The 12,336-nt window shown below is 39.9% G+C and overlaps 1 protein-coding gene across 1 annotated transcript in view; it reads right to left on the minus strand.

Moving 5' to 3' along the window:
* The window catches only part of CCDC191 (coiled-coil domain containing 191), a gene marked incomplete at both ends in the record, with an annotated part of 73,499 nt that overhangs the window by 2,372 nt on the left and 58,791 nt on the right, over positions 1–12,336 (minus strand). The window contains 3 exons of the mRNA XM_080696786.1: positions 1,651–1,796; positions 2,391–2,543; positions 4,133–4,276. Coding sequence (XP_080552912.1) covers positions 1,651–1,796; positions 2,391–2,543; positions 4,133–4,276 — 443 coding nt within the window. The remainder of the gene's footprint in view (positions 1–1,650; positions 1,797–2,390; positions 2,544–4,132; positions 4,277–12,336) is intronic.

A 12,336-nucleotide genomic window follows, 5' to 3' on the forward strand; every position in this document is an offset into this window, starting at 1 on the left:
AGGAAGGCTGATACATTAAAATGTTTTGGAGTCAGAAAACCTGCTATGGAGTCCGAGGTACCACGCTTATTGTTATTTGTACACCTTAGGGAATTCACCTACCTGCCCACAGCTTGTTTCTTTGCCTGAAAATGGAAAACATAACACCTTCCTGTCCCCCCACCCCAGGTTTACACTGTGAGGATGAGACGGTTTGTAGGAGAGACCTAAAATGAATCTCAGCCTGTATACAGTGAGGAGAAATAGAAAGGTAGGCAAAAAGGATGTTTAACAGTAACACATCTGCAAAGACACTAACTCAAAAATATTATTCTTTTGGGCCAAGCGGTGCCTGAAGTACATTACAGTGTCACCGTGTTTAGTCTTCACAGCAACCCCTTAAGATAGATCTTTTGTTTTCCTCATTTTGCAAAAGGGAGACAGGAAGCTTTGAAAGGTTATTTGTCCAGGTCACACAGATATCGAATCTTAATCTTCAAATTCTAAAGCTGATGCATTTTATTCAAAGGCAAGTCTTCTGAATACCCTTACTTACTGCATATTTATTTTAATTTAGACAAAATTATAATCAACTTGCTTATCTGTTCCCAACCCACTGATTTCTGGCACCTGTAAATTAAACAAGGACGGGCAGTTTTTGCTAGGAGTAGGCATCCTAGTGTGCCAAGATAAGAAAACTAATATAAAAAGCAGAAATATGCACACACATGCTCCTACACACAAATGAAAACAAAGCCATCAGAGAGGCATCTTAGGGCAGTGAGAAGGGGGCGTTTCTATATGTCACAGCAGTCCTCACACCTCAGGACCGGAGCACCCTGAAAATGCCCACTACATTAACTGACACTCATAAGGAGCGACTCCAGTCACCAGAAAGGATAAACTGCTTACTCTCAAAAGGAAGTGCATAATGGCACTTAGAACATTTCTGTCCAAAATGCATAAAATGAGAAAACAAAGAAAATTGTATTTATATGAACTATTTCCCCCAAATATTGGATTAAGTAAATTTTAAATATTATATACACTATGATTCCATTTTTATAAAGTTCAAAATAGGCAAAACTATAGCATTGAAGGCTATATTCTTAGGAGGGAAAAGTAAACAGAAAAGTAAGGGCGTGCCTGCTGTAAAGGTCAGGAGAGTAGTGTGCCTGCAGGAGGGGGACCTGTGGCTGGGAAGGAGCCCGGGGGACAATGATGTCCTATTTCTTGACCTCAGTCATGGTGACATGGGTGTCTGCTTTTTAATAATTCATTAAACTACTTGTAAGATGTAAGCACTTTTCTGTATTTGTGTTATTTTTCACAACTAGTAAGGTAAAGAAAATTGAACTTAAAAAAATACAACTACATAGCTAATAAAGCACACAGCACACTTGCTTAGGTGTGTTGTTCATATTTCATATATTCATCCCCTCGTGAGTCCCTGGAAGGTGGAGTGGGCAGTCTTCCCCCTCGTTTTAAAGATGGGTTCCCTGGAGTCCTGGGGGCTTACTGTCTGGTCCTCACCCAAAGTCAGTGGTGAGCCAGTCTCCTACCCCTGCCTGGTGTCACCAAGGTTTCCTGCTCCCCTAGCCTCGGCCTTTCCAGACACATTCCCGTAGTAGGATACACTGGGGCACATTTATGAATGTTACTGTTACTCACCTGTTACTGTGCTCCACTGCGATCTCATGTTTATTCTGAGAATCAACCTTTGCCTCTTGGACCACAGTAAACCAGGCCCTGAATATCTTCTTCTGAAGGAAATGTACCCCAAATTTTCTCACTTCTTTCTCCAGATCAGTCACGTACTGGGTCGATGAGGACAGGAGGAGAAGCGAGACAAATAATATCAGTAAACATAGAATTAGAGCAAATAAACTGAAAACAGAAACATACAAAGGAATGAAGGGCACTAGAGACATAAAGGGAAAAGGGTCACGCGGCAGCTATGTTATTATAATACCAGCAGAACCAGAGAAGTAGAAACAGCTATGAGATTTAGGCGGTAGGTGTCTCATAAAATCATTTATACACCATGAGACAAAAAATAAAAGTATAAAAACAAGAGCTGATGTAACGATACATCACAGATTATATACACACTGTGAAAAGAAACATGTGCTTAGGAAAAAAGTTGATTTGCTATTTTCAAATTCATTTCAAAGCAATGAATACTTACTACTTTATATTGTTCTTAAAAAAAACAGAATCCAGTTGGTGGTGCATGCCCACAATCCCAGCTTCCTGAAAGGCTGAGGCAGGAGGATTGCAAGCTTGAGGCCAGCCTCTGCAACTTAGTGAGAGCTTGTCGCAAAATAAATAAAAAGGCTGGGGTGCAGCTCAAGAGTAGAGTTCAGTCCCAGTGTGCACACATACAAGCGTGTTCTTGCCTGTGACCTTACCTGTAGCCAGCTCTGGATGATTTTCCTAAGCAATAAGTGGGAATAAAATTGATCAGCCAGGACCATCTTCCCACCCAGACTTTCCTGACTCCACTGGAACCAGGTCAGCAGGCATTTCTTCTGTAGAGCCAGAGAATGGTGTTCTTCTGCCACCTAGACAATGTTTTCAATGAGAAAAGGAAGTCAGTCCTCCTTAAATTTTAATTTAAAATCATTTTTTAAGGAAACACATTGGATTGGCAAATGATACTATGTACTGCGTGGAGGCAGTTACTAGAAGGATAGCCTTACGTTTTATACAGTCTGTACCCTAAAGCTTTGACTCTGGGCCTATCGCATGGCGGGTGTAGAGTCACGTCATGCATGCCTTTCAGTGAAGGCCACAGGGACTCGCTGGCTTTGGAGATGGAATCAACAGCCTCCAGTGCCACCGCTTCCTCTGAGTTTTGGAGCGGGTGGCTGGCAATATTCTTGGTCTGCTCTCCTGGAACTTGGACAGCAACTCCTTAGCAGACCTCTTATGTACTTAACCACTACCTGAGGAAATGCCAATACTTTCTATTAGTTCTGCAGAATGAACTGTCAGCAGCATTGAGATTTAGATATTATCAATAAACCACAAAACCATTGACAGAAAAATGACATGATGAATATTAATGTCTGCCCAACTTAAAGGCTCAGAGTATCATTCTACCAAAATAAACACACAACTTGGGAGTTTATAGGTTATAAAATAACTGTTGCATTCTTTCAAGAGACAGGAGAAACCCCTTCCCTCTTAGTCCTCTCTAGACAAAGGCATTTTCCTAAGACTTTTCTAGCTGTCTAGTAATGGATCCCAGCAAATCTCCCAGCAGTCATACTTAGTAATCAAAATGACAGTCACAGGGATATGTTGTGGCACATCCCAGCCTGAAAGCCAAAAGGCAAGATAACATTTCATCTGTTTTGAACGTCTTGATCACTAACTCAAATACCCTGTTCTACGCACTGGATGAACTTATTAGAGAAAACTTAGAAGTTTCAATGGCGTTTGACTTCATCTATCTTTGTGTATAGATCTCTGTAACAGAATTAAATACTCATACCATTTGCAATGTGACTTCACAGTGCCTGCCAGGAGAGCACATGGAGCCTCTTTCCTCCCTCCATGACCTTGACCTTGACCTTGGCCCTGTGACTTGCTTGTCCACTGAACTGTCAGTGGACAGTAGAGATTTCATATGGGCTTATATAATTTGGTTTGGTCTTTTGTATATTGATAGTTTCCAGGTGAAAAACATGCCCTAAGTAGCTACTGGAACCAGAATGAAGCTTGGGGAGAGACATGAACCCATCTGCAACTGCCTGCAGACGTACCAGTGGGAAATAAACACCTGAGTTTCAAGCCATGGACATTTGGGGGTTATGTGTTATGCAACTTCATCACAACATACACTTGACTATACCCATAACCTTTTCTGTTTCTTAAGTTGAGCTGAAATTTAGATAAGCCTCCATTCATATTACATTGCGAAGATCTCTAATATAATTTTTATTCTAGTTTTCCCCCCATCCTGTCAAATTACAGAAGTCTTCACCAAATCTAAACTCTTGTCCCAAACAAAGAAACATACAGACTTAAATCATTCATCATTTTGGCTTTCAAACCAGCAAACTCCTCCCAGAGCCTATGGGGTGTTCACACCATTTGCAAAAGCCCACTTCCGACCTGGGGGTGGGGTAGGAGTGAGACACTGCACCTGGAGGTTTTGCTTGCTTCGCATTATCAGTCTCCTCCACGGCTCTAGACCTTTCTTTCTCAGCAAGGTCTTTTCATAATGTTCTTTAGCAACAGCTTCCAACTCTTGGTTTCTCCTAATTCTCTTCTGTTTCTCTAGTTCTTTCTGGAAAAAATCATGAAGTAAAAATGCCATGATCAAAATACTAATTAGGTCCATTTGGATACAAAGTAAATGAATTTAATTTGAATATGTAACCCCTGAACAGTGTGTTAATAGTGTATTAATCACTGTAACAGAGCACTGGGATTTTTTTTTTTTTCAAGGAAGCAACTCTGCTAAGGGAGTCAGGAAACCCTGGTCTGAGCCCTACAAAAATTAGGGCTGTGTACATCCTTGGGTTTATTCAGTATTATTCACAGAAATTATTTGCTTCTCCCTAAGTTACTAAAAAGTAAAATAGTCAAGAGACCAATCAGGGATTCTTTCCCTCATTATTATGTAAAATCCAGTAATGTAGCCCCTTCATTTAAATTATGAGGTAGAAATTTATGTATAAATAATGCTGTTCAAATGGGAAGATAGTCCATTAAAATGCCAGAAGCATTTTCTTCAAAGATACTCCATTAAAACTTCAGAACAACCACTGAGCTGTTTTTCTTTTGAAAGTGATGTACAATAGGTCCAGAGGCAAGTTAAAAGTATTTGCTCATCACTAAGCAGACTCTCCTCCCCCTCCTCCTCCTCTGGGGAGATTATCCCTGGGGATACAGTGAGAAAAGGCATCTCATGCCCTTCACAAAAGAAATGCCTCTCTGAGGAGTATGCCTGAGAAAGATGACAGGAATTTAATCGTCTACCCTAGAGTTTTCATCTTTTCTTTCTTTTTCTATTTTAATAAAAACAGCCTATAATAAAGATGAGAGGGAAAATCTACCTAGAAATGGTGCATGACAGCATATGACCTGCTACGGAAGATACAAGAGTGAGAGCCGAGATGCACACTGCGCCTTCACGGTGGTGGTCACCTACACAATATAATTACAAAAACATTTACATTTCTTTTTCTTCCCATAATTTCACATAGAGAAAAGGGTAGTAGTGCATTGGCTGATTGAACAAGCTGCTTAATGTGCCTGAGACTTCTTCAAGAAAAAAGTTAAAGATAGAGCACTGAAACACAGCTAATATGGAAAGGAGAATCGCTCTGAACTTCCAATGCCAATGGCCTATTTGTTTACAGTCCCTAAAAGTCTCTAAAGTCTTAAGCCAAAATAACCTGTATAATCTTTACTCCAGGCACTTGAAATACTTGGTGAGTGGAATGAACAGGAAAAAAAAGTTGTTTACAACAAGCTGGGAGTGGTGGCATATGCCTTTAATCCCAGTACTTAGGAGGAATGCAGGTTCAAAGCCACCCTTAGCAACCTAGTGAGGATCTCAGCCCTATCTATGCTCCTGGTTTGTATTTGTCACCTAGTTTCTCCTCAGCCCACTGGGATGTGGCTCTCTTCTCAGCATACTACTAAAGGCGTCGTGTCCAGGCCATGAATGTTCTCCAGGTTCCCAAATCAGAGGCACCTGTCTGTCCTTGTAACTGAATTCAGGAACATCTTGCCAAGTGAACTACCAAACACAAATCCCTAACACAGTATATTTTTCTCTTAGCCTTTTGACTTTAAACTCTCCTGGTTCTCCCATCTCACTAGCTCTGCATCCTCTGATAACTATTAATACACACTAGAATCTGGACTGGGTCCTCCCCCACCCTCTTTGTGCTGCAGATTGAAAATAGGACCTCACATGTGCTAGACAAGCACTCTGCCATTGAGTTATACACCCCCAGCCCTCATCTGTTCTCAGGATAGAGACTGCCTCTCTCTAGAGAGTCTTCCAGGTAGATTTTAGCCACTTTCAGAGCATTATAGACATCAGATCCCTTGCCCAGGCTTTTATATCCAGCAGCATAAGTGACATATTCATGTGGATGCCTATTGGGTACTCCACACTCAACACACAGACACTGTGGGCACCTCAACATTCAGTAGCTGAAATATCATCTCCCCAGAGAGATTTGCCCATCTTTCTCCCCCCATTATTCCTCTCCCTCCCTACTTCTTTAGCTATTGACTTGCTGACTGCCTGTTTTCCTAAATGAACACAAGTTTCTCAAGGGCAAGGCTGGTGCCTGTCATATCCACTGCTCTATCCTAACACCTACCAGAATGACTAGCACACAGTAGATGTTTAACAAATATTTTTTCAATGAGCAAATATACTTGTTAGACATGGAAGACTTCAAACCTTTCCTGGTCATTTTTCTTTAAAATTGGAGTTAAGTTAGTTAAGGCTGGGATATAGCTCAGTGGTAAAGCACTTGCCCTGAAAGCACAACATCTTAGGTTCCATCCCCAGTATCAAAAAAGACAAAAAAAATATTGGTGTTAATTATCCAGAGTAGTGAGTTTCATTGTGGCACACTTGTACCTGCACATAACAGAATCTGATCAGTTTTATTCCCCATGTCCTCCCTCTCCCACCCTTCCTCCCTCCTGATTATCTCCTTTCTTTACCCCAGTGGTCTCCTATTTTCATGATACTCCCTTTTTATTCTTATTTTCTCTTTAGCTTCCACATATACAAGAAAACACACAACAGTTGTCTGAGTCTCCTTATTTCGCTTACTCTGATGCTCACCAGATCTATCCATTTCCCCACAAATTTGGTCTTTTCTGAGAAAATTCTTTTCAACCACAGACTTTAATTGTCTATAAGCCCAAACTATATTTATACACCCACAGTACTCATTGCCTGATATATGTTACTCAAAAATAAACATTTGATAAAGAGAAAGCAATGGAATGTTAAGATGTTAGATTTGTATTTTCAGAAGGACATTGTATGTGACCTGTGAGTGGCTGTCTTTCTGTTGCACCTGACATACAGTCTCTTCTTGAATATAGGGGACAAGTCTGTCATGGGCTTATCTCTGAAGAATTCCTCTAGGTCCTTAAATTGGTGTCACAGGAGCCTACACACACATAACTGAGCTTACCTTATGTTTTCTACCTAGAGAAACATATCGATTGCTTCACACAGACCTTCTCCATCATATCAGTAGTAGGGTTGCTCCTTTATAAAATTAGCAAATATGGTGGACAATTTGCTCATAAACTTGATGAGCAAAAAAATGCCCAACTAGAAGAGGTGAAGCAGATTTCCACCAGACACATGCAGCTACATACCAATGACTCAGAGAAGTCACAGTAGGGACTGATTTAGACGTGCAATTATCTTTTTGATGTCCAGAGAGAGAACATCAGTGTGGTCTTGGAGGCTGTTTACAAGTTATAGTTATAGTAAACACATAAGGAAGTAAGGAAATGCCTGTATAGAATACGATGCCTCAAAAGAAATAACACCACATGATAAACTGGGCAGGGAAGCACGTTTTACAGAGCGTCTACACAGAAGGAAAAGGAGATGACAGCATTTCAGATCCGAAGCTGCTCTCAAAGGCACAAGCAAAACAAGTCTCTAAGTGCACTAATGTAAATTAGACAGCTACAGTTGACTAAATGTAAACTGCTCAATGTGACAAAAGCTTTCTGTCTGTTCCTCTGAGCTGACACTCCTAAAAAAAAAAAAAAAAAAAAAAAAAGGTTTGGACTTGATATATTAAGAGAAATAAAAAAAAATCTCTTGGCCAGTAACGTATTTTTCATCATTCTTGCTCTGTACAAGCAGTTTGGTTCCAAAATGAAAAAAAGCACGACAGACAGACCTTAGTATCTTTTTGTGAACTAATCAGGCATGAGAAGTCATCCCTAAATCTGGATAGACAGGCATCTTCAGGCAGACATGGGACCCAAGCATTTGCTTACCTGAGGCAAAATCTACCTGGAACCAAATGAGCCGGGAAAGAGGATCACACTGGTGAATTTCCCAAGGCTGAGAGTACACCAATATAAGCAGAGTGAGGGATCGTAGTCAGAGGGTGGTACCCACTCTATTCAGGCTTTTCCTAGAGGTACCCCATCAGGCTTTCACAGAGAAGATGAGGAAGAATCCAGAGAAAGTTCTCACTGTGGTTCTGGCTGGGAGACAGGAAGAACAGCATCTGCAAAATCTGCCCCAACCCTTCTCCCTGGAGAGGCACCATCTACCTGGTACCCCCTGAGGACACTGTGGGACAGTATCACTGCGGGGGAGGACACTCAGGGACTCGACCCAGTCAACACCCCCTGTTTACCTAAGGCTGGGGAAGGGCTTTAAAGCCACAGACTGAGATAGTGGTGGATACCCACTGCAGCTGAGAGAGGAAAGGAAAATGGGGTTCAGGAGAAAGCTCTACTCTTAAGAGTAGGAACAGAAAATCTTATGAGTGCCCAGTGATGTGCACTCCAAAGATGGAAAGTTAATCAGAATAGAGAATGTTTCCTATCAATCATGCCCTACCACCGTTCTTGTAGAAACCTCCAACAACAGTGATTACAGCAGGGGAACTAGAGAAGACAGAGTATCTCTGGAGAGAAGCACAGAGAGAAGACCCAAAGTTAAAAGAGGAACTAAAAACAAAGTTACCAGAAGATATTGAAGTCTTTGGTGCCCATAGCAACAACAAACCTCAACAGTGGTAACCATAGCAACAATAAACTTCAAACATAGCGCAATCCCTAGCTAGATTAGTACAAATCTCCATACCAAATGCCTATTTACCCCAGTTTCTTTTGTCCTAAAGAAAATGTCTGGCTTTCAATATGAAATACAAGACATACCAAAATACATGAAATAAATACGGACTAAAATGACAAAGCAATCATCAGAACAAGACATGGATATGACAAAGATGCTAGCAGTACCAGAGAGTGAGCTTTAAGTAATTTATAACAATAGTTAGGGGCTCTAATGGAAAAGATATATATCTTTCAATAGCAGAAAGGTAATTTTAGCAGAGACATGAAAACTAAAAGATTCAAAATAAAAATGTTAGAAATAAAAAAAAAAACATGGTAACAGAAACGAAGAGGGCCTTCAATGAGCTTATCACTAGCTGAAACATCTTAAAAAAAATAGGTAACCTGAAAATAGGACAATAGAAATTCTACAAATTGAAAGGAAGAAAAAAGAAAAAAGGAGTGATAAACAGCAGTGCATCAGAGAACTGTGGGGCAACATGAAGCAATGTAACACTGACATAACTAGAAACCCACAAGGAGAATAACATGCATGGAACAAGGTGAATATCTGAAGAACTAATGAGTAAACATATTCCCAAATTATATGACACAAAATCATATATCCAAGAAATTAAGGACTTAACAAGGTGAAGAAGCCAAACAGACCTAGATATATCATATTCAAAAAGCTGCAAACCAAGGAAAAAGTTTGGAAGGCAGCAATTATTTCACAGTATATACATATATCAAAACATTGCACAGCCGGGTGTGGTGGCGCACGCTTATAATCTCAGCGCTTGGGAGGCTGAGACAGGAGGATCGCACAGGTTTGAAGACAACATCAGCTACTCAGTGAGGCTCTCAGCAACTTAGTGAGACCCTATTTCCAAATAAAGCATAAAATAGGTCTGGGAGTATAGCCTGGAAGTAGAAAAGCCCCAGTATCACAAAAAACAAAACAAAAAAACCCCCCAAAACTGTACAACTTAAAGATGCACAGTTTTAATTGGTCAACTGCTATAGTTTGGATCTAGAATGACCTCCAAAGCCCCATGGTTCAGAGAGGGGCTTTGGGAAGTGACTGGAACATGAGGGCTGGGACCTCATCAGTGGATCAATGCATCGGTGGCTGAAGGGATGGAGGTGGGACACAGCTGGAGGGACAGATCACTGGGGGCATGCCCTGAAGGGGGTTCTCTTCTCTCAGCCCACTTCCATTCTCTCTCTCTGTAGTTCCTGGCATCCATGAGCTGAGCAGCTCTCCTGCACCACACCTCTCTGCCACCATGTTCTCCATTTCTGGCCAAGAGAAACAGAGCTACTCTCAGCAATGGACTGAAACTGTGAAACTGTGAACCCACATAAATCTTTTCTCCCCTAAGTTGTTTTTCTCAGGTATATGGCAAAGCAATGAAAAACTAACACATCAATTATACCTCAATAAAGATGGAGACTAGAGCCGGGCGTGGTGGCTCACACTTGTAATCCCCGCGCTTGGGAGGCGGAGACAGGAGGATCGGGAAGGTTCGAAGCCAGCTGTGCTGGCTTAAGAGACCCTGTTTCCAAAAATAAAATAGGTCTGGGAGTGTAGTCTGGAGATAGAAGGGCTTCCAGGAACCCCAGTACCACCCCCCCCCAAAAAAAAAAGATGGAGACTAGAGAGCTGTGTTCATAGATTAAATATTTTTAAGGAGTCAAGTCTTCCTAATTTGATTTATATGTATAATGCAATTCAAATGAAAATATTAGTAAGCTTTTTAAATGCCTATCAACAAGATTAGTCTTAAATTTATATAGAAAGGCAAATAAATTAGAATACTGAAAACATTCTGAAGAAGAATGAAATGGGATAATTCACATTGGCTACAAAGTTACACCAAAGACATTTCCATATTGGTAAGGTAATAGGTTATAGATCAATAGAAGAGAATGTGCAGAAATAAACTCAAATACAATACTGATTCATGATCCAATTTTTGACCAAGGTATAAAAGTAATTCAATGCAGAAAAAGATACCCTTAACAAATGATACTGGAACAACTGACCATCCATATAAAAATGAATTTGATACATACTACATGCCTTATGCAAAAATTAACTACAAGAGAACCCCACACATACATATGAGACATAAAAGTACAACATTTCCTGAAGAAAATATAGTAAAACTTCTGATTGATCTTGAGGTTGGTGATTACTTTTTGGATACAACACTAAAATAATATAATCTCATGAAAGAAAAAAGTGATGAATTGGACTATCAAAATTAAAAATGAGCCAGGTGTGGTGGTGCACGCTTGTAATTCCAGTACTTGAGAGGCTGAGACAGGAGAATCCAGATTCGCGGCCAGCCTTAGATATTTAGTGAGACCTTCACAACTTTGTAAGACCCTGTTTCAAAATAAAAGATAAAAAATAGGGCTGGGGGCATAGCTTGAAGGTAGAATGCCCCTGGGTTCAATCCCCAGTTTCACACACACACACAAAAATTTCTCCAAGAAACACTGCTAAGTAAATTAAAATATAATCTTCAGATTGGAAAAAAATGCTTTTAAATTACATTCTAATGTAGGACTTGGTCCAGAACATATAAAGAACTCTTAAAACCCAACAATAAGTAACTCAATTTAAAAATGGGCAAAAAGCTGGGTGTGGTGGTGCACACTTGTAATCCCAGCATTTGGGAGGCCGAGACAGGAGGACTGTGGTTCTCGGACAGCCTCAGCTACTTAGTGAGGCCCTTTGCAACTCAGTGAGACCCGGTTTCATAATAAAAAAAAATAAAAATAGGAGTGGGGGTGTAGCTCAGAGGTAGAATCCCCCTGGGTTCCATCCCCAGTACTGAAAAAAAAAAAAAGGTCAAAGAGTTAAACAAATGTTTCATTATAGAAGACTTATAGATGGCAAGTAAACACATAAAAAGATGCTTGGTATTACTTCTTGTTACAGGAAAATGCAAGTCAACACCACAGTAAAAAATTACTCCATACCTATTAGTATGTATAAAACCAAAATAATTTGTTAACTTTTTATGATTCTTTTGGTTTTATAACAAATGCTGAAAAGGATGTGAAACAAAAAATAACTTTAAAAGGTACAGCCACTTTGGGAAGATAATTTGGCAGTTACATATAAAGTTAAACATAAACTTAATGATACTATCTAGCAATCACATTCCTAAGTAAATAGAAAATTTATGCCTGAACAGAAACCTGTAAGTGGAGGTTTCTAGCAGTTTTAGTCATAATTGTTAAAGACTAGAAGTAATATTTACAAAAGAATAGAAAACACTGGCATATCTAGATGGAATTCTGTTGGAATACTATATATTTAATATATGTGTGTGTGTGTATGTGTGTGTATAATATGTATATGTACTGGGTATTGAAACCAGGATCATTATACCACTGAGCTATACACCAGCCCTATTTTATTATTATTATTATTATTATTATTATTATTATTATTATTTGTGGTACTGGGGGAGGAACCCAGAGGCTTTCTACCTCGGGCTACACTCCCAGACCTTCTTAATATTTTATTTG

Source organism: Muscardinus avellanarius (assembly GCF_963383645.1).
Source record: "Muscardinus avellanarius genome assembly, chromosome: 5".
NCBI lineage: Eukaryota > Metazoa > Chordata > Mammalia > Rodentia > Gliridae > Muscardinus > Muscardinus avellanarius.